The sequence below is a fragment of the Phaseolus vulgaris genome, chromosome 6 (assembly GCF_051622355.1).
Source record: "Phaseolus vulgaris cultivar YP4 chromosome 6, ASM5162235v1, whole genome shotgun sequence".
In the NCBI taxonomy this organism is placed as follows: domain Eukaryota; kingdom Viridiplantae; phylum Streptophyta; class Magnoliopsida; order Fabales; family Fabaceae; genus Phaseolus; species Phaseolus vulgaris.
The window spans coordinates 18,896,183-18,918,918 of NC_143503.1; the positions used below are offsets into that span (position 1 = coordinate 18,896,183).

The 22,736-nt window shown below is 32.6% G+C and overlaps 2 protein-coding genes across 7 annotated transcripts; one reads left to right on the top strand and one right to left on the bottom strand.

Moving 5' to 3' along the window:
* Positions 1–1,811: 1,811 nt before the first annotated feature.
* LOC137831128 (transcription termination factor MTERF15, mitochondrial) lies at positions 1,812–5,292 on the bottom strand. 2 transcript variants are annotated; one of them, XM_068638672.2, is made up of 2 exons: positions 4,029–5,292; positions 1,812–2,623 (listed from the first exon to the last, which is right to left on the bottom strand). In XM_068638672.2, exons 1-2 carry the CDS (start codon positions 5,059–5,061, stop codon positions 2,568–2,570), a joined length of 1,089 nt encoding a protein of 362 aa, XP_068494773.1. In that variant the 5' UTR covers positions 5,062–5,292; the 3' UTR covers positions 1,812–2,567. The 2 variants fall into 2 exon arrangements, with proteins under 2 accessions (XP_068494773.1, XP_068494772.1); XM_068638671.2 differs by having other exon boundaries at positions 1,812–5,292.
* Positions 5,293–11,886: 6,594 nt separating this feature from the next.
* Positions 11,887–22,424, top strand: LOC137831129 (uncharacterized). Of its 5 annotated transcripts, none has more exons than XM_068638673.2 (10): positions 11,887–12,321; positions 13,000–13,043; positions 13,147–13,264; positions 13,382–13,481; positions 17,798–18,390; positions 19,679–19,940; positions 20,031–20,292; positions 20,504–20,623; positions 21,171–21,569; positions 22,022–22,424. In XM_068638673.2, exons 1-10 carry the CDS (start codon positions 12,150–12,152, stop codon positions 22,259–22,261), a joined length of 2,310 nt encoding a protein of 769 aa, XP_068494774.2. In that variant the 5' UTR covers positions 11,887–12,149; the 3' UTR covers positions 22,262–22,424. The 5 variants fall into 5 exon arrangements, 3 of the variants coding, with proteins under 3 accessions (XP_068494774.2, XP_068494778.2, XP_068494776.2); XR_016521626.1 differs by having other exon boundaries at positions 11,889–12,321; positions 21,155–21,569; XR_016521627.1 differs by lacking the exon at positions 22,022–22,424 and having other exon boundaries at positions 11,889–12,321; positions 20,039–20,292; positions 21,171–21,411.
* The last annotated feature ends 312 nt before the right edge of the window (positions 22,425–22,736 follow it).

The window sequence follows — 22,736 nt, forward strand, 5'->3', positions numbered from 1 at the left end:
CCACCTTATCTTAGCTACAAAAATATTATTATTGTTGTCTTATTAAAATATGGTGAATTTTTTTATAGAATATACGAACCAATCCACCTTATTATTGACTTGTAATTTAATTAATATAATAAAAATTAAAATTATTACTATCAGTTTAAGGATTTAATTAGTATTTATCTCACTTGATCTATACTACTATTAAAGGGTTCATAATTTGCAAAACTTGTAAAGAGTGTCTGAAAATTTTTTTAAAAAAATAGGTAACTTTTTACTCTCTTTTTTAATTCTAAGAAAGTTAATGTATTTCAATCATACTTATTTTGTGTAATATTTATATCACTAAATTTAACGGTATTATTAACGGGATCATAATCTCTTTCCGAAAGCTTATAAACACAGTCTCATACATGAAGAAAAACTAATGCTTTTATGAAACCTGTCAGGTTTTTATTTAAATGTGGTAGAGTTTTGTTTTAAACATTAAATGTTTTGCATAATGTTTATGTGGTTGAAAGTAACATTATCATGTTTGGGTATATGCTACTAACTTGCTACTAAGCCAAAAATTATAGTTTTACATTATAGTGTAGCAATCCAAATATCAATATTCAATTATAGCTTCACCCATTTTGACCTTAGTCACAGAACAAGCAATTTTCCCCTCAACAATTTCCTAGTCAATTTCCTAGTCGTAACAACAACACTATATATTATTCGTCTCCGTTGTAAAGCAAAATGATCCATCACATATATTAAAATAACTAGTTTAAGCACAAGATTTGCAAAAGCAAGCATTTCAAAGTCTATTCTCAATACAACATCATCACTACCACTACTAGGAAGCTACATAGAGGCACCCCCTAAAGACCCACCAAGCATTGAAAACCAACAACATATTATAAACCAACAAAACACATCATAAACTTATATTCATAAAGTACTCAAATGTTAGGAAATCTTACCTGGCCAGCTTCAGTTCTAAGAGTGACTTATATATCTATTGGATAACTTTGATTAATGTCAATTGGTTTTAAGATAACATCATAAATAATATTAGAGCCTACGATTCTTAAAATGAAAAGTAAAAGTAAGGAATTGAAAATCAGAACTTAAAGCTAAATAGTCATCTATGATGCACCGATGTTTCAATTTGTGTTACTCTATGATACTTTCCTGATAATAATTTATAATTTTTTATTTTGACAATGTCAAAGAACTATTGTTTTAATTTGGATTTGTACAATTACAATTATATATTTACTAAGTTTTAAGATCTTTTATACATTTTTAGATAGTATATGTTAAGTATTCTATCCATTATTTTCAGCTACCTTTGGAGTTAAACGTGTCTGCAGAAATTAAGCATGTAGCAGCAGGCAGCAGGCAATGGTAGTCCATAAATAATTATCACAAACAATCAAGCCAAACCCTGTACCTTCATGTCTCACTGATGCATCAAAATTCAGTTTTAACAGAAATAATAATATATCTTAGTTCTAGCTGCACACAACAAAAAATCACAAGATTCTAATTGATTGCCACTTTGCACAGTAATCTTCAGTTTTCATATCAATTTGTGCATTTGCCTTTGTAATATCCAGCATTCTGTTAACCAAAATAATCATAGTATATTATTTCATTACCATTTTAATTGGGAGATAGAAATATGCACTAACACGTGTTTTAAACACAAGTCTAGTTCCATAGATGAACGACCATTTTCTTTTAAGTTTGTCTTCATTCTCCCTTGTGGACATTCTAAATTTAGACATACAAAAACATTTGTAACTACAATCATGTAAATAGCAGTGCTCTTTAGATAGCAAAGACAATCGGAGCATTTTATGACAGACATACTTTTTAACTTTCTCTACAATCATATCTCATCACATGAAAGATAACATAAAACAAAACAAAAAAGATACAAACAAACATAGGAAGAGGACTAGGCTAAAACCTATGCTGAAAAAACAAGAAACTCCCAAAAACTAACCAATGCGAAACATGTGGATTCCCACACACCTTAGTTACTCCATGATTCGTACTTTTGAGTTTTCCTCCTGTTATGTTCAGCTCCTTCAATCCTTGGAGCATCTGGGTAGGCTTCAATCATTCTGAAATTTGCAACTTTTACAAACTTGAAAGCAAAATGATCTGAATATCATTGTACCTTATGTCAGACACACCCCATGATATTTTGAGGTGATCAAGTTTTGACAACTCTCTCTTGCTTTCAAACAGTCCATCTTGGACCAGAGCCCCAATTGCAAATTTTGCAAGATTTGATATTCTACAATGAGTCTTCTCAGAACTACCTGTTACAAATCCCTTGAGTACCCGATGATCAGTCAACTTCTTAAACCCCTTTGTCATTCTCTGCAACAATAGCAGTGACAAATCAAAATGTCTGAACTTTCTCAATGACGCAATATCATCCAGCAGTGTTTCTAGATTGTGACAGGCCTTGAACATAAACTAAAAAATGGAGGGAGGCAGCTCAGATATTCTTGATATCCCTGAAAGCCTAAGATACTTCAAATGCTTTTGATTCCTTAACTTCATCAGGAATTCTTCATTCACCACTTCAATATGATGTGCAACCACTTTAATGTGATAATGAAGATTGCACAATCTGAGAATATTTTCAGATTCAGAACGCATTTACAAATCATTTACAAATAGTGTAATATGAAAATGTATTTCAAATTATACAATCTAGTATTTATAAAATCAAGTGACAAATATCATGAATTTATTTACAAATTTCGAATTGTATATTTTAAGGGTGCTCAAAACCAAGTGACAAATATATAAACTGCAAGAATTGTATAAAAAGCATTAGAGTGAGAATATGACTCATAAAAGCATATTTGAGTAAACATGAAAGTTCCTCCAGTAAAATCTGATCAGCAAGCAATACCTCATTATCTTTTTCCATTTCAATCTTTTCAATTCTTGTTGGAAAGACCAACGCCAAAAGACAATCACGAAAATTATAAGTACAAAAAATTAGTTCTGTATAAAGGACAATAGAAAACAATAGCCTTAGCAAAGGATCAAAGTTTAATATATAGGAACAACATCGAGTATACTATTCATTTCACACACATACAGAGGTTTTTTGCATTAATAGGTCCGCTTCAACTTTAGGTTTCAATAGGTTAAACATCCCAGTCCATAATACTTGTAAATGGTGCAACCCTTTAAACTACAAGCAGCTCTGAAAAAATTTAAGGAAACAAAGTTGTATCCTTAACATCTGCTATAACATTTGTCTATAAGCCAAAAGCTTAATTCAATGAGAGAGAGCACAACATCCGATCTTTCCTAACAACAGTCAATGCTAATGAACCCCTGAGCACATTGTTCTTTGATATCTTCATTAAAGAATCACTACTCTGACTACTAACATTATTTGTAATTTGCAATAACTAATAAGCCTCAATAACAAAGATAACCAGAAGTTTAGAAAAATTCAAAACTACACGTATCCATGACTTCATATAATATTATGCAGTATGCACTAACAACATATAGAGACAAATTTCACGTTGAAGGGATGTAAGCTTGGGCTTGGAAGACAACTAAACAGAATTCATTTATTAAAGAATGGTAAAAGTAGTATAACTAAATGCAATTTGATTTGACTGAAATTGAAAAACAGATACACAGTCAAGATAATTAAGTTGAATATCGCAAGTAGATTTATATATTTGATTATAAAATCCATATGCTATAAATCCGACCAAAACTCCATCTATTTAAGTAAAACAAAACTTACTATATCGACACAAAAAGCAGAAGCAGACAAAACTCAAGTTCACTTTAGCATTGAAATAGAGGATTTAAAAGTTAGAAGATGTGAAAGCCGGCATAAACCTTCAAAGACTACATTACATCATCATGATGAATCAATCCTTTATAGACATCTGGTAAGAGAGGCAAATCTTTCTGGAAACTAATGACAAATTTCTTCAAAAAAGAATTGTCGGTCATGCATATATAGTAACTAAAACTCAAACTACTCCTAAGCAAACCTTTTGATTTCAAGATTTTAATTACTGAGAATCTAGGGATAATCCTCTTCTCCAAGTTGTAGGCTAGAATAGGAGGAAATGCGGCAATTTCTAATGAGGACAAACCCATATCATTAACTAGGAAATTCATTTTCTCTGTAACTGTCTCGTCGGACAACTTCACAAAATTGGGATACTTCAAAAACGCTTGAAGAAATATTACCCTGTTCCAGCCCCACCTCTCATAAATCTCAAATCTCGATTCCCATGCCCCTTTATGCATAGTTATAAGCACTTGGATAGCCATGACAAAACTTGTTCTCTTAGGGTCAAATCCAAATTTCTTAATTCTCTCGACAACTTCCACAAATCTGGAATGCTTCCACATTGTTGCACGGGGGAAATTGACCACCAGCAGAGAAATTGAACCCTGAGGCACACCAGACTGCCTCAAAACCTCAATGTTTGGAACCAAGCATTTCCTAAGGTCAGACACGGTGAAGCTAAATGGGGCTCTTGTCAAAACTTTAACAACTTTCCGATCATCACCAACTATACTCCTGATAATCTCGTATCGTGGCACAAGGATTTTTCCCAGACTCCTCTCCAAGATACGGGGGCTTTCGAGCATGATCTTATGCATGTCAGTGTTGGAAACCCCGATAGAGTGGAAGAACTTGAGTTTGGGCAAAAGGGTCGTCTCTGCCTTTGCAACAAGCAACCTGGGATTCTTCTCGACGAGTTTTGCAACCAGAGCTTTGGAGAATCCATAGTTCTTGAGAGTGTCAATAACAGCATTTGGACCATCTGGGGTTTTCAATTTCACTCTCTTGGAGAGTTCCCTGGCCAATTCCAGGGACAACCCAAATGAGTTGATGAGGTAAGACACGGTAAAGGTGACACCTTTGAGACTGTTCGGATCAGAAGTGAATGTTTTGAACATAAAAAGAAAAGCATTGTGTTTGTGTAGCAGCAGAGAACCTAATTGGAATTGGGTGGTTGTGTGGTGTGTGAAGGACGCAGATAGTGTAGTAATGAGAATACGAGGCACCATTTACTCACTGAGATTTCAATGCTCCACAACGCTGCAACCTTTAATGAAAACCCTTAAGCTGACTTCAAAGCAGGGTGGATGAAAAGCCCGATGGGATTTTGTTTTGACAAAAGGGTCTTCTCAGGTTTGGCTGAGAGCATGCTAGCTTCATCATGGAGACATGAAAGTGGGTTTTCGATTCAAGAATAAGCAGTTCTAAAGTTGAAAAGCACGAATGAGAGTTGCTTTGTGTAGTTGGGAATTTCTTCCAGCAACCATATAATTCTGTAAATCCCAATAATGCCCTTCTAAATCCATTCATTTTTTCAATTCTAAATTGTGAAATTTGAAGACTTTCTAAATTTCAGAATCTGAATATAAAAATTGGAATTTTATGCATTGTGAAATCTAGAATACAAAATTATATTCTAAATTATACAATTTATAAAATTTTATATTTTAAATTGTAATATGAAAGACTTTTCTTGGTACAAAAATATATTCTGAATTGTACATTTCAGACTATGTTTAAAAAAAACGCATTTTAGATTGCATTGTCTATCATGATACATTTTAGATTGTGCAATTCAAAAGGTGTACCACTAGGATCCGCATGACCAATATCATGTCTTGGACCCGGTCATTATGTTGTCCGACACCACATAGCCAATTACGCTTAAGTAAAGTTAGTGAGCCTAATCAACAATCAAGAGCTAGGTAATACATCTCTAAACATGACTCAGCTCTCTAATATGGCTCAATAATAAAGGCCCACCAAAATAATATAAATAGCACAGATTCCAAGAACCAGGTACATCATTATACAGTACTCAGAATATCGAGTGTCGAATACTAAATCTAACTTGAGCGTGAGAGTGTCTTATGCAGGTACCATCCGAATTTGGACTACGTGAAGACCGAGGAGTAGGAGCAATCCCAATAGTTTTATAGGTCCCAACTCCGTTTGAGAACAGAAGGTATTTCTAGATTTAAAATTATCTTTCAGATTGTACAAATTCAGAATGCACTATGCAAGATGGTATAATTTTGGAAGATATTTTTAAATCTATAATAGAATTTTACAATATAGACTGCACAATCCATAATACAAATTTTATATTCTAGATTTTGCAATACATGATACAAATTTTATATTCTAAATTGTGCAATACATACTACAATTTGTATTCCAAATTGTGCAATCCAAAATATAAATTTTGTATTATGAACTGGTAGTGTTAAATGAGTATCTTGGGAAGGTTTTTAAGGTTATTGTCCCCAATGGATTTGTGTGCTTTAATGATTTAGCCAATGAAATATTGTGTGTATTTGCCTCAATGGACATGATAGTGTTGAGAAAATTGATTGTTAAATAGTGAATCAATATATATATATATATATATATATATATATATGTGTGTGTGTGTGTGTGTATACATCTAGTTCCTTTTTATCTCTTTTGTATCTCGCGCTCCTCTCTCTAGTGTGCGTCTTCTTCTTGGTGTAATCGATATGTTTAGGGTTCTTTTTTCTTGGTGTAAGTATTCTTCATAATCATTGTTGGAAGCAAATTTCATATTATAAGTCAATTTTGTAGTATATAAGTGAGTGCAAACCTTATCTTATAAGTTGATTATATAAGGTTGAGTTATGTTTAAAGTTCATTTCTTAATATGATATCAAATTCACCTAAAGTCTATCCCAACGAGTGTTTGTATTGGGCCTATCGTTTCACCCGCTATCGGACCACCTATTAATATGTAGTCTCATACACAAGTTGGTTATCCTCAACATTAAAGAGTGTATTGAAAATCTCACATCGACTACAAATAAAAACCTTTCATAATACATAAGTGAGTGCAAATCTTATCTTATAAGGTTAAATTAGAATTAAAACTCACTTCATATTATAACTTTTTAATCTAAAGAATTTAACATGTATTTTTTAGGATGTTATATTCACTCTGTCACTTAACTAATTGAGCAAGAACTCTTCCGTTATTAACTTTTAATCTTGCTAATCACTAAATTAATTATGTAATAAAAGAAACATGTTGTTGATTGCCACTGTAGAAACTTATTGCCTATTCTATGATTTTTTTTAAGAGAAAAAGAAAGAGCATCGAGATAGGATAATAATTGTTCTTGCTGGTTGACTCAGTCGTCGCTGACTTAAAAGGCAGATGGTGGCTCCTCCTATTTCCTGGTGGTTTCTACTCTCTCCTTGGGTGGTCGAGAGTGGCTCCGTTGAAACAGAGGGGGCCCTACCTGTTGATTGCACTCCGACGATCAAATTAGTACTGAGCTAAGAAACATTAAAGTATGTAAAACAGTTTCAGTTTTAGAAACGGCGTACATTGTCTAGGGTTCTTACCACCCTTTTATATAGGTTGTATCTAGGTCAACTTCCTGTCCCACGAGGATCTTTCCTTTAGTGGAATTAGGGTTATTGGTGAGACATCATGTGACGCGTTGCACAAGCTTAGTGTAGCCGCAACACATGACTTGCCTCTTCTGGAGTGCAAAATCTTAATAGTATGGCTGCCAGGGTACCAATTCATGTACCAGCGTTGCGGGGCCATCTGTTCTATAGGTGCCCTAAGTATTCGTGTGTCATGCATGCAGTCTATCCTTGGAAACCCTAACCCTTACGGACCTTAGCGCCTCCAAGGATTATTTACTTGTGCTAGACCTGAACGTGCTATACACACCACATGTATGAACTTCTCTCGTGACTTAGGTCCTTCTTACATCTGGATGATAACTCATTATTATTCATGAGGCCCACCTACGTGGCCCACTAATGTGACCGGACCACCGAGGTCTGACCAGTACAATAATTAATGTAAAACTGTTATTGGATGAATTAGATTAGATTGAATCAAATTTTTAATAGATAAAAAAGTGACTAGTTTTTTTTTTATCCAATCAATTATAATATGAATTTTTTTTATCTAATTCATTATTTTTTCACTCCTAATTTCAAGTCACCAATTACTTGAGTCTAGATGTAATTGAAACTAAAAACATTCAATCAAAATCCTAAAATTTACCACATATTGGGAATACTAATCATAGGGAAAAAAACACTCTATTGTGTTTCGATGTCATTATTGTGAATAACCTAAGATAAGAAAATACACTATTATAGCTCAATGTTACTATTGTGGTGTCCTACCAAACCATTGTGGCCAACTCGTGTCCATTTTCCTTAAAAATCACTAGTTTAGTTTCCACCCTTTAATCATTCCATAATTCTCCACATGATTTTCATGTTCCCAATGGTGTTCAAATTTTTCACTTTGCTCATAAATCCTTAAGCTCCCATCAAAACAATATATTTTCCAATAAAAAATCATAAAAAAAGACAAATGAATACATAACCAAACAAAACCATTAGGAAATGCATGCAATTATTTATAAAAAAAACATGCAAAATTTCCATATGTTAATTCTATTTAAATAAATAAGATATTGTTAATGATATTATTATTATTAGTGATTTTACATCTTTTACTTTTTTGAGATAATTAATGCATCTTGTATTATAGGAGATTTTAAATAGAAAAAAATGTAAAAATAATAAATAATACCTTATAAAAAATTAAAAAATTGCTATATAAGTAAATTGAATAGAAAAAAAATGTATATCGCGTTCAAAATTTACAAAACTATATTTTTTATTAATATAAATAACTTAATTAAATTTTAAGTATCTTATAAAATTATATAATTTTAATTAAGTTTCTATTACAAAATCATTCTATTAAATAGTTAAATAATTTATTTATTTATTTTTGTTTTATTAATATAAATAACTTAATTAAATTTTAAGTATCTTATAAAATTATATAATTTTAATTAAGTTTCTATTACAAAATCATTCTATTAAATAGTTAAATAATTTATTTATTTATTTTTGTTTAAGTATTTGATCTTTTGTTATTAAGGAAATGACGTGACTATTATTATTATTTTTTTCTTGTCATCTTTAACTTCTAATGAATTTATATCTTTTATTTCTAATTGTCTACAATTTGTTGATAAACTTAATTGACCCACAAGTTAAAAAAACATTGGAGAGAAGAGACACTTTAACTGGTAAGACAAAGACATGAAGATGAAAATAACAACTTCATTCTTACATTGATTGTAATATCAAACACTAAAATACTTAAACGAAAATACAATTTATTAGTATATAAATACTCAATTTTTTAATAGGGTTTCAATTGAAAATATCCAAGGTAAAAAAATAATTAAATCCATATAATATACATTTTTAATGAAATTTATTTATATTTTTTACATCAAATCTTTGTATATATTTAAAAATACTTATTTACTAATTACTCCAGTTATTTACTAATTACTTTGGTTCAAATTCATAAAATGGAAAAAATTACCTTTATTTTTGTTTTAAAAAATAATGTGAAATTCTATTACTTCACTCAAATCTTAATAATTATTTAAATATATCTTTATCAGAAATGCGTGAATATTTAACCATTAGTTCTCTATCCTCAAATAATATGATCATCCATGCACAGCCATACAAGTCATCACCTATCCATGGGAATCACATCCTAAAATAATTGAAACCAATATTTTTCATATTATTTTATCAACACCATTTCAAAGTCAAATTACCAAGTTATAAGTCAATCAACGTTAGATCAATTTCAAAAATATATAATTCACTAGAATCTAATTACCACAATTTTGCTATGAATATTGGTAGTAAAATTTAGGTTTAATTGTGTTTTTAACTGATATTTAAGGTAGTTTTGATCCTCAAATTTAAAAGTTATTTTTAAATATAGTTTTAGTCCTCAAATATTAAATTTAAAAGATTGAAAATAAATTTTTTAAGCTTTAAAGTAAAAAACCTAAAAAAAGTATTGGCTAACCCAAAAAAAAAACTAGAAAAACTTATTTTAATTTAAGGAAAGAAAATAAAAAATTACTTCAAATTCAGAAATTAAAAATATATTTAAACCTGAATTGTATAATTAAGCAACTATAACTTGTGTTAAATATAACATTAGAGCTATTTGTTTGTTTTAATATTATAAGATTCAAATATCGCATCAAATATCTTGAAACTAGTTTAAATAACAAAAAATAAATTTTGTTCTTAAAACTTTAACAAAATTATATTTTTATTCAGTTAAATTAAATATCTCTGGCTACCATGACATAATTTTAGCCAATTGATTTACTCAATGGATAACTTTAATTTAGTATAATACTTTTATTTCACTTATTATTAAATCAGTTAAGTATTAAAGTAATTTAATGCAATTTTTTTTATCCAATTACAGTATAGAACTGTATTAAAAACATGTGTAAAGATATTTTGTTAATTACTACAAAAATAATTTCAAAATTTAATGAAATTTTACCTACCTCTCACTTTGACTAAAGATGGAATCATTATTTTCTAGAAATAAAAAAAATTAATATCAACCAATAGTTATTAATATTATTTTTGACACAGCTAAAGTTTTTCTTATATTAATAAATAAACAAGAATGTAAGATAGTTGTTTTTATTAAATATTAATTATTAATTTTTGAATTTCTAAGATGCATTTTATGTTAAAAGGAAGGTTTAGTTCTTTAGAGAAAAATAGCTTAATTTATACACCGTGCTAATAAATAAATATTTTATAAACTCAAATCTTATTATATTTTATTAATTAATATAAATAATTATTTTTTATAATATTTTATGTTGTAAATCTATAACCATTCAGAGTTACTTTTCTAACTATACTTTCGCTATCTATCTTTATATTTATTAATTAACTTTTTAATCTTTATAATAATAAAAAAATATCTTTAATAAACGATGGTGATAAAAAATTGAAAGTATTTTTATTATAAAATTATATCAATTATAAAAATAAATTATTTTATAATTGATTTTTTCTATTTCTTTTTACAAATTTAACTTTTTTTTATGTTTAGATAATTATTTTATTGTAATAGTTATATGAAACTTTTAATTGCATTAATTATTTTTATTTTCATAAAAATCCTGGATATATAAACGTGAATTATTTAAATTAAAATATTTTATTTTATTTAAAATAAATTTACATTTTTTTTCTCTTAATTTTAGAATTAAGTTATATAATTATTATAATTTAGAAAAATCAAGTGTAGTATCTTTTAACAGCCACCATTAAAGATCTTATGTTACAAATTATTTATTATTTATATAACAATTTTTTACATGTCTATACTTATAATAATATAACTCATGTTTTTATCTAAAATATTCTATTTAAAGAATGAAAAAGCAAGGAATAATTATGTGGGTGGATTATACAAGTTGTTAGCGTCTTGGTGGACTAAACATTTAAGTTCACTTATCCAAATAAATCTATAATTGAATATTTTTTTTATTTTTTTATTAATATTATATTTTTACAAGTAGAAATATATACTTTATTTTAACATTTTGAATAATATATTTTTTATTTACTGAAATTTTGTTCCAATTTTTTTAAAATTTATATGGATTGTTTGTAAGTTTGCAAGCTTGCAGATATGAGCCTGTTTAGATTAAAATGAAACAGATGGGGTCTTTATTTTTTTCCATAATAAAAAATATTTATAATTAAAAAACGATTACTAAAATTTGTATTAAACTAATAAAAATATGTAAGAAAAAGAACTTATAAATGACAAAACTATTATTTTGAGAATATAAAAAATTAAATTTTAAAAGTAGAAAAACTTTATTTAAGATATGAAGGAATAAGAATAAGAATAATCTAAAAATTAAGAATCTAATCTCAGAAGACTCTTCTAGCATCAACCAAATCACAGTGGAAACACGTGGCGAAAGATGCTTGAACGAGCATGGACTGTGAGAGCCCAAACATCACAGCCCGTGCCAAGAGTGTGTGCCCCCATGGCTGTGTGGATTACTCAACCACAGTCCACAAGCCATAGAAAAAAAAAACCGCTATATATATAAAGCCGAAGCGCGAGAAGTTGAAAAAGGTTGTGTGTGCGAAAAGGTTTCGTTTGTTTGATCGGAGTATCCTCGCAGAAAGGGATAGAAACTGCCACAAAATTTACGGAGGTAGAAGAAACATGAACGGCGGCGGAGAACACGTTGCAGCGGAGAGCGCCGTACCGGTGGCGGCGGAGAAGGTGGTGCGGAGCGTGAAGGAGATTGTGGACTGCACGGAGCATGAGATCTACGCTGTGCTAGAGGAATGTGATATGGACGTTAACCGCGCGGTTGAGAAGCTTCTCTCTCAAGGTTTTGCTCTTTCGATACTGTGTGTTCCCTTGCTTGCTTTCGTTGTTGTTGTTGTTTGGAACTTCTTGTTTTTTTATCCTTCTCAGCTGTTTTGTTGCATGAAGAATTGATGAAGATGAGAAAGTGTTTGCTTCCTTTTATATTTTAAGTTTATGTTATGATTCTGCAGAGATTGATGTTTTCATACGCCATTTCAGAAGATTGAATGAAAGAAAAGTCTTCAAAAAGTGATTTCTGACTTCATTTTGTGTATTATGATTTATCTGCATTATTTGTTTATGAATCTAATTAGAATGTGTCGGCGCTTTCATAATGACTATCCTAGGAGTTTTAGTTCATATGGTTACAGAACTAAAATATTTGCACGGATGGTTCATGGAAATTAAATTGTTAGTTTTTATTTATTTTTTGATAGAGAACACAGGTATTTTCCATGAGTGACAATCCTGCATCTTGTTTGTTTATTTGAATCTAATGTTTGCATTGACATTATGAATGCTTATCAAGTGGCATACCATCTAATTATGAATTCTCATATGATTAAAATAATTGGCTTTTGTAATAATTGTTATATCTAGAGTGGCGGCTTAAAAATCTTAGTCTGAGTGTTATGATCTATGAATTGTTGGCATGATTTATATATATTTACACTTGGAAGTTTTAATACTTAAACTGCAGATACATTTCATGAGGTGAAAAGTAAACGTGAGAGGAAAAAAGAGGTATTCCTCGAATGACATTGTTCATGACATTGAGATAGGGCTGAACCGATTACAGGATGAATAATCTGTTTTCTTTTTAAACTTATTTTCTCTTCAAATGAAGGGGGCCTTCAATTCAAGGGCTAGGGGTAAGAATGTAGGGTTGAGTCGCGGAGGCAAAACTAGCAGTAGCAGTGATTGCAGTGTTGTGCAAAGTGGATTAACACATGTGACTTATAACGGTATCTTCTCTGATTGCGGAACATCATGCAATTTCTGGTACACGCAGCTAGTATATTGACGTGGTTTTTTACTATTGCATTGCCTTACCTTGTCAAATATGTGTAACTTAATGTCAGAGCATTATAAAGCTAATGGCAAGGGGGAGGGTGGGTCAGTATGTGCTAGTGCTTCAGTTATGGCTCCTGCAACAAACAATGTAATGAAAAGTACTAAAAGGTGAGTTTTCTCGTGCAATTTGGTAGCTTACATAAATTCAGATGGTTACTGTTGATAGAGCGTGGCTTGATGTCATTCCCAGTTTATTCCAGGGAATCCATGTGTTGTTTTGATAGTGACTTTGATGATTTTAGCTTATGATTGATTGTTCTATCCATTTTTTTCTTTCCTTTGGATACTTTTTTTCTTCCAAATTGGTGTATTGGAAAGGATATTTGATATGCACATGTATCAGAGGCGCTGATTGGGAAAGGAAAATAATAGAAAATAGAGAAGAAATGAGAGGTAAATGTGACTAGAGCCCAAGCCCTCCCAAGCAAGAGAGAACACTCTCTGCCTCCTTTTTTCAATGGCAATCCTCTATGATGATTCTACAATCAAATGGTCCCCCTATAGCAGAAGCACACATGCTTGGATCTTCCTAACAACCTCAACAATTAGCTCAATACCCCTTCCCAATTTGACTAAGCAAGTGTTACTACTTACCACACTTGGGTCTACGAGAATAAACCAACATGGACTAATTTTTATTTGGTTGTTGTTTCCTAACAATACTTGCCCCTAATAGATTAGCCTTCTACTAAAGGCTAAGCGTGGAAATTTGTCAAGAATGGAGGAATCAAGCCCCCAAGTGGCCTCTTTAATGGGTTGGGACCTCCACAAAACTTGCCCCTATCAAAGCTGCTAGCAACCTTGCCCTGTACGAGTGGCTAACACAATTGAAGGTAGGGAGCATCAAAGGTCTCTAGAGTCAAACTAGGGGGTAAATTGGCTACTTAAGTGCTAGATGTAAGGGATCACTTGAGTTGTTAGACATGGAAGACCAACTACACTTGTGCTAAATCTTGGAGCTTGAGTTTGTAGACCACCTTGCCAACATGCGCCATAATTTGGAAAGGTCCAAAGTGCGTTGGGAGAGTTTGGGATTAATGCAAAGAGTTATGGTTTGTTGTTGGTGGGGACACAACTTTGCAAAAGCCAATTCTCCAATGTTGTAAGTGACAACTTAGAGGTGTATATTTGTGACCTTCTTCGTTGATCGCCAAGCACAACGAAGATGGAACTTGAGTTGATGAGTGTTGTCTTGATCAACCAAAATGGAAGCAATTTGTGTTTCCCCTGGTAAGAAGTGAATGATAAAAGGATGTGCTTGAGGCAAAACAACTTAAAGTACATTTCTAGAAACCTATTCATCACCTCTGTTGTATTCATTTTTAGAGAAGTACATTGGAGGTAGAACACAACTCACACCTGAAGTTGCTAAAAATTAAGGGATTGTATAAGGAGTTGCTGAAACAAGTCCACTGGAGATAGTACTTGATAGTTACTGCATTGGTAGACCTCACAATGACGAATGTAGGCCAAAATATGACTATTCATAGCCTTCCGATAAAAGTTGGTTGCAAGACACTTATAAGTCTTGGTAAAATTTGAATGCCCACCAATGATAGAGTAATGGAATTCATTAAGGAGTGTGGGAATAAGTGAAGAAGTATGAGATAGTACCACACATCCCTTGATAAACAAAATCCCATCGCGTTGAATATAATATGGAATTAATGCTGAATTATAGTGAAGTGGGACTAACACCTTGCTAAGCTCGTTGTCTTATTGGAGCTAAGAGCAGATGGTTGGAAAATCTTATCACTGGGGGCTAATTGATAGAGTACACAACTTTTGAGAACTCCCTTGTCTTGAGAGTGCATTTGCAGCTTTTGTTCTTGAGCCCGAACTTATAAACAATTTCAAATTGAAATCCCATAAGCTTCAACAACCAACATTGTTGGTTATTATTGTTGACACATTGCTACAACAAATGATGCAAGCTGCTATAATTAGTGTAGTCCTTAAAGTAGTGTCCCAACCGATAATGGTGCCAATGTTGGATAGATAGAGATAAGGCCATTATTTGTTATTCGTAGACCGAGTTGGCCTGTGTCTTGGGTGATAAGGCCTTGCTGTAATAAGGAATTGGTTAATGGTTTTGAATTGGAAAAACACTAATTCTACAATATGATGCATCAAATTTGATCACAAATTCTTCAAAGAAATCAGGTAAGGCCAATACCAGAATGGTGGACAGGTATGACCAATACCAGAAGAGTGGATAGGCATTGCTTCAACACTGTGAAAGCTCGTAATTATTCTTAACCTAATGGAAGCCGCCATCCTTCTTAGTCAAGGGTGTTGAGGGTTGTGTCAGTTTATTCATGAATAAATCTTTTGCAATATCCCTCTAGACCCAAGAATCCATGAATTTCTCCTATGGAAGTAGAACTTAGCCATTTGAGAGTCGCTTGTACCTTTGGAGGATCCATTTGTACACCTCTTTTGAAATAACATGGTCAAGGTAATCAATAGAAGTCAGACCAAACAAGCACTTCTAGCATTTTGGCAACAAGGGAATGTTGAGCTAAAATAGGGAGAACTTCTTTGATGTGAGACAAATAGGTGAGATAATATGGACCGGAGACCTAGATGTCATAAGAAAGATAGACATAAATTGATGGAGAAGAGACTTGAAAATTTAAAGAGGCTTGAAAGGTGACTAAAGACAAAGATGTCATAATGAAAGACAAACACAAATTGATGAAGGGGCTAGAAGACTACATTCTCGGTGGGTTGGAAGGTGGCAACGATGTTCACCAATCCAAAAGGCATCATGAGGCATTCATAATGCCCTTTGTGAGTTCAAACGGGATTCATAAATTCATTGCACATGGGCCTTTTCAAACTACCTTCCTTCTCAATGGGTTTGGGGAATGGATCCAAATGTTCATATTAGGGGAATGGGGTAGCTGGGCAACTCTTCTTCGGCTTTGATGGTGCGCGTTCAAGCTAGTGCACATAGTTGAGGGTGTGGCATAGCATGTCATCATCATATGCTGGGTATGTCATTAATAATAGGTGTGTTTGTCTGCTTTGGTGATGATGGTTAGCCATTTGGACAAATTTGGATTGTGCACAATTTCCCCCATACTTGAAACAAAGTCTACGATTGTGTAAGTGCATTGACTCTAGTATGATAGATTACAAGAACTTGATTTGACTTAATGGGTTAGTTTGGATTGGGTTTAGTCAGACTCACTTATTAATGAAACTTAATCCGATCTAATTAGGTTGGATTTGGTTGAGTTGGGTAACCAGGTAACTTGATCCAATGAACACCCCTAAGATATTTAACCAAATTATACTATATAAATGAGTTCAAACCTCATCTTACAAGCCATTTTTGTTGAGTTATGTTTAAAGTTTTCTAAGATTGAGTTTCTTTCTCTACAACCCATTTATAACACAGGTGTCTCATCTACTTTGACATAATTTACTATTTTCAATGCTTTGTGTACCTTAGACTATCAACTAAAGAAAATCATAGTTATGAATCCAAAGATTGACCTAGTGCGGCTGACCAAAAAGTTGTTATTATGGATTGTGAGATGGTTGCTGGTTTGAAGTTTTGATATACAAATTAAATAATTAACGTTGTCCATATGTAAATGCTCGAAATAAAAAATTCTTGATAATTCAAAAGAGAACAGAGAACAAAGCAAAAGATTGGCCAGAAGAATCTCAAACAGAGAAATGATCACTGTCACATTGAAAGAAATAGGTTGCCAGATACTACAAAACGTTGAAGTAGTGGGAACAAAGAACAAAGAATGATGGGTGGTTCATCTAAAGAGATCTGTACAAATTAGAGTGTGAAAACAAGGGTTTCATTTGAATCCTTTGATTCAACAAAGGTGGTGGGGGAAATTACAAGATTGTTCACCTAAAACACCCACTGTTTTTGGTACAAAAGTGGCTGCAACAGGTGCGAATAGACTGCTCCAACTTTAGTGGTGCTGGGCCATGTTGTTATGGTGCAATAGCCAGCTTCAATGTATGAAATTGACTATGATGCATAGGTGGTATTATTTTTGCCCTTCTCTTGCGTTTTAGCCTATGCTATTGGAGGGAATCCTGTCCATCAAACTCTTGTTATCATGTTTTATGGCTAAGACTTTGCCTTCCCTTTATCTTGTTTTCAATTCACCTTGTTAAGTCTCAAGTATTTATTTCTCCACCTATAGCAATCATGTGAATAATTTCAGTGGCTTTGATGCCTAAGGATTTATATGAAATGTGTTAGCTCTTACTGCCATTGCAGTATCTTTATTTGTAAGGATTGGATAAGGTGAAAATATTTGTTTTTATGTGCCTGCCTTTTAATGACATATTGATAGACTTGGATTAGAATGTTGCTGTAAATGATTATTTTTCTAAATAAAATTTCTAACTACTCTCCATATGTTTTATTTTTAAATTTAATGCAGTGATTGTTTCAGTACTGATAATGGAAGACAGTCCTCAATGACAAGACATTCTGTATCAGATTTTGCCCTAGCCTCTTCAGGACCTCAACCCTCCACGACAGGAGTGAAAAAAGGACGTCTTTCAATGGCAGACATTGTAAGAATGGGTAGAACATCATCACAAGATGTTGTTAACAACTGTAATACCTCAGGAGTTTCTGCATGTGGAAATTTGGAGTCAAGCTTAGGTCTTCCTTGTCAAAATCATTCTGAGCAACAAGGTTTTCATGATGAATGGCCTGTAATTGAGCATCCAATTGCTAGAAATTCACAGGCACCAAACATGTATGCTTCAAATTCTAATGGGCTACTTGAGAATCCTATCATGCATGTAACTGCAATATGTTCACACAGGAATAGTGACTTAGATGTAGCCCCAGTTTCATGGAGGGATGTTGCTTCTGATCACGTTGTTTCTGAAGAAACTGAATCTGCTTCTACATCTAGCAAAAATACTCTTTTGAGCAGCAATAATGGACTACAATCTCATTCCAATTCTAACTTTGGGAATACTCTTTCCCCTGATCGCCGTAGTTCTTATGAGCATCATGAAGGTAACTCTTCATTATTCTCATATTTGTGGGAATGTATAACAAGGTTAGACTATTCATTTGGTCCATATTGCTGTTAACAATAAGTTTAAGTTCCTACATGAGAAATCTATAATTTAGTCCCTGAACATTTTTTTGTTGGAGTTTATCATAGCCAGAAAGACCTTGTAGTGGTTTTACTCTGCAGAAAGCCTTTTCTTTTTCCTGTGTTAGCACTAAGGGCCCAAGTTTAACTTTTATACATGTTAAGGGAATAAAACTTGTAGTTTCCTCATTGGGGACTAAGTGAATGGTTTAATCTCTATTTGAGAATACAACTTACAAGTATAAAATTTGTAGACTACAGCTAGGAGTATCTGAAATGTGTAAAGGCACAATTACAATTTTGATGTGTTTTTGCTTCTTTCTATGTTGTCAGATTAAAAACAGGTGTAGAGAGACTGAAATTAACTTTTTGAGAAACCACTTGAAAGGCCTTACCCTAAATCGGTTTATTGATGTTGTTATAATTATAAAAATAAGGAATATCTAGATTATATATGTATATTAATATATAATATATTAGTAGAAGTGTTTTTATTTATTATTGTTCAAATCTCCTCTATTTATTTTATTAATTTCATTTTCTCAATATAAATAAAACACTCTTGCTGTTTCAGAAACACATGGTTTCAGCTCAATTACTCTGTTTTCAATAGTATGACAAATACTTTGGCTTTTATAGAACCTAGTGGTGGCATAGTTGCATTTTGATTCATGTAGGTGACTGCATTAGTGAGAGGGTTTGGTCGTTTCCGTTTGATGATCGACTTTTTCATTTTTGGAGGATTGGAATTTGGAAGGGATAGTTTTAAAACAAACTATTCAATGTTTAACTGGGTGTTCACATATCTTTCCTTATGACTGTGATGTTGGTGTTGGAACCTAAAAATTAAACCACCTTTGTATTGTCATTTCTTGTTAATTAGTGATGAATTGGATTGTACAGTAGATCATGCCCCTGAAATTTGAACAGTGAATGTTTTAATGATGATGATTATAATTCCTTTTCTTCACTTCTGTTCAAACTCTTAAGTTTGCTAGGAAGTTGTGTTGTCCTTGAATCAGAATCTATAGAAGGGAGAATGAAACTAATATTTGGATATGCTGCTTTATTATTCTCAATACATGGGAAAACGTTCTCATGAAATATTAATTAGTTTTTCACCGTTTTTTTTATCAAGGGCTAGTAATGGTTTGCTGCTATTCTATTAAGATTATTCAAATAAATTTACTGGTGATGTCTTTGTAGATGTGTCATCTTCTGCTTCAATTTTCCAGCGATTAAGTATAGGAGAATCCAAAGTGCCAACATTTGAAGATGACCCTGCAGTGGTTATTCCAATTCATTTACAAGCCTTGAGTGCTGACTGTTCACATTTGAGTTTTGGTACATACAATTGCGGCAGTAATTCTGCATCTGTGGTTCTTACTTCCAATCATCTTTCTAAAAATGACATGGAAGTGAAGTCTGCAGCTGTAAATGATTCTTCAGCTCAGTTCCTGGATGAAAGGCAATTTTTTTTTTCCATTTTCTATTTTTTGATATATAGTCTGTTTTGTCTATGGCACAACTCATTTTATTTTTATTATGCCTCTATTAGTTCTGTAGACTATGGTGATAAGCAGCTTAGATTTGATGTTCCTAGAAGAGGAGCAAGTGATAAAAACAGTGACTTCCTTTCATCTCCTAAGCAATGGCCTGTGAACCATATTATTCCTCAGGAAACTCTTGAGCATGAACACAACTTCACAGCATCTGTATCAGACCCTCTTTTCCTAAAATCACATTGGGTGAATACGTCACTGCCTCTGAAGCAGCCAGGCTTGGGGAGTGGAAACCATTTTACTTTTCCAAGAGAACAGGTGAGGTGACACTGAAGCCTTTCCAACTTGAGTTCTTTATTTTGGTTTTCTCATTGATATTGAGGCTTTCTAAATGAAGTATATCCGTTCAGATGACCTATACGATTCTATTCTTTAATAGCTGTATACTTATAAATGCTTACTTTTAAAATTTCAAGTGTTATATATATAGTATATAATTTTGATATTTGGTTTTTTTACCTTTATGCAGTATGCTGACCCAAATTCCATACCTGGTGATTTGTTGGCATTTCTCATGTCACAATCACAACCTGCAAGACATAACAATGCAGTATCTTTTATAAGCAATCCTGTCATCTCCACGTCCAAGGTAGAGTATTCATCTGTACACATCATGCTCATCTGTTATTTGATTTTATGTATTTTTGCGTGTGGCCATATGCTAATAACTTCATGGAACTGATATTCTTTGGTAGGAATAGTCATTTAATGATGTTAATATTTCTAGAACATTGTTGGTTGAAGAATAACCAAAAAGAGATGGTTCAAGTCTAGAGATGTTTTTGTTTAGATTGCTCAGAAGTTAATGATCCCCAAAGTTTGTTTCGATATTTCTTATTAATCCAAATACTATGTTAACTGTCAATCTGTTTCGATACTTAGGCTTAAAACCTGGTAACAAGTTCATTATGATAGTTAGATACCCGATCCAGTAAACATCCTATGATAATTGTTTTTACTTATAAAGCGTGTATAACTTACTGTGTAGTTTTAAGGTAGATATTAAATGCCAAAAGAATAACAGTTAACAGTGAAAGAAAGTGCAATAATATCATTTACCTAAAGTTTAAAGGTTCCAAATCAGTGCTCTAAAAACTATGTCATTGATAATACTTGACAGTTGTTGAACCTTGCAGGTCAGTGAGCCAGGTGCCTTTTCTCTACCTATGAGATCTGCACTTCCCCAGGATCCTACACTGCAGTCCTCAACACATTTTCATCAATTGTTTGACAAGAAAGGATATCATTCCCTGCCCTCTCAGCAAGCATTTTCAGGCAACACTGCATATAATCCATCTCCGGCAGACATGAAGTATAACCTTCTGCAAAATAGAAATGAATTCCTTACAAATAGATTGCCTCCCCGTGCCATTGCCAGAGATGCATTTGGTTATGGAAATCTTGGCTCTTCCGTTTATAGTTCTGAAAGCTTTCTGGCTAATCCATCTCCTTCTCATATGATACCTTCAAATAACTTTAACGACACTTTATCTTCTCAGTATAGTGGTGGACATAACCTAAGCTCTATCCATCAGGTATGTTGTAGTTTTTTTCTGATGAAGAATCATCTTTTTCATACAAAGTTTTTTTTTACTATAGTTCGTTCGTATTATGAGGAAAATGACATGTAAAGTTAGCTATTGTGGATCTGTGCATGCTTCATCTGCAAATCTAGTCCCAGAAAATTAAAAAGTGACATTCAACTGTTCTTCACGTCTGATGGATGGGTTATTCTCTCAAAGTGTGATCAGTATCCTTGACTAGGATTTATTTGAATCAACTTTTCGATAAACACTTGAAGAAAAAGAAAGTTTTTCGATAAACACTTGTAAAATTGATTTTATATTAACTTTTTCAAAAACTGATTTTTAACGTAAGAATTATTCCCGAAGTCTGATAATTGTCCTTGACATAATCCACACTATTAAAAATCTGTTATATAATTTCATCATTTAGGTTAATGGTTTTTTGTCGTTTTTTTAAGCAGCATGGTAATTTTTCTCACTGGGACTATGGGTCTGAGTCAAGATCTTCGATGATCCCAGAGAGAACCCAGCCTAACTTTCAGGGGCACCCAAATCAGGCTTCCATGTTACAGTATGCTAGTCCTGGATATTCTAACCTTAATCATTCTCAGCCACGGGTTTTCGAAGATCTTCAGCACCCAGGTGGTTTTCAAGATTTGTCATCCAAGCAGTTGCATCAATTTTGGCAGCACAACAACTAACTCCCTTCTGCATGTTTTTATCTTGTCTGTTTTTGCAAGAAATTATTCTTGTAGGTTTAGGTGAATTATTTTTATGGTGGTATTTTCATTCAGATGCTTGAGCGTTAATTCAATTTGTACATACCTTCATAACATGTCTTCCGTAGTCCTGATTTTCCCTTAATTTTACTGTGTAGTACTTGGGCACCCTTTTCGTAGGGAAGGTTTATTTAATATACGTTTTCAACCCAGCAAAATAGTTTTCTGAAGCTGCAAGCATAAGCTAATTAGCAGTTTTATACATATATTCCATGGGAATGGGGACCCCCAAAACATGATGATGAGAAGGAAGGCGTGAAGTGGAGCAATTATGACATTAGATATCTGTTGTGGGAGAAAATCAACACGAGGTTAAGAAAGTGTTGAGTTAGGCATCGAGATTAACACAAAATTAAACAATAATTTTAGGTGGGGATGGTTATTACACTATTCCCTA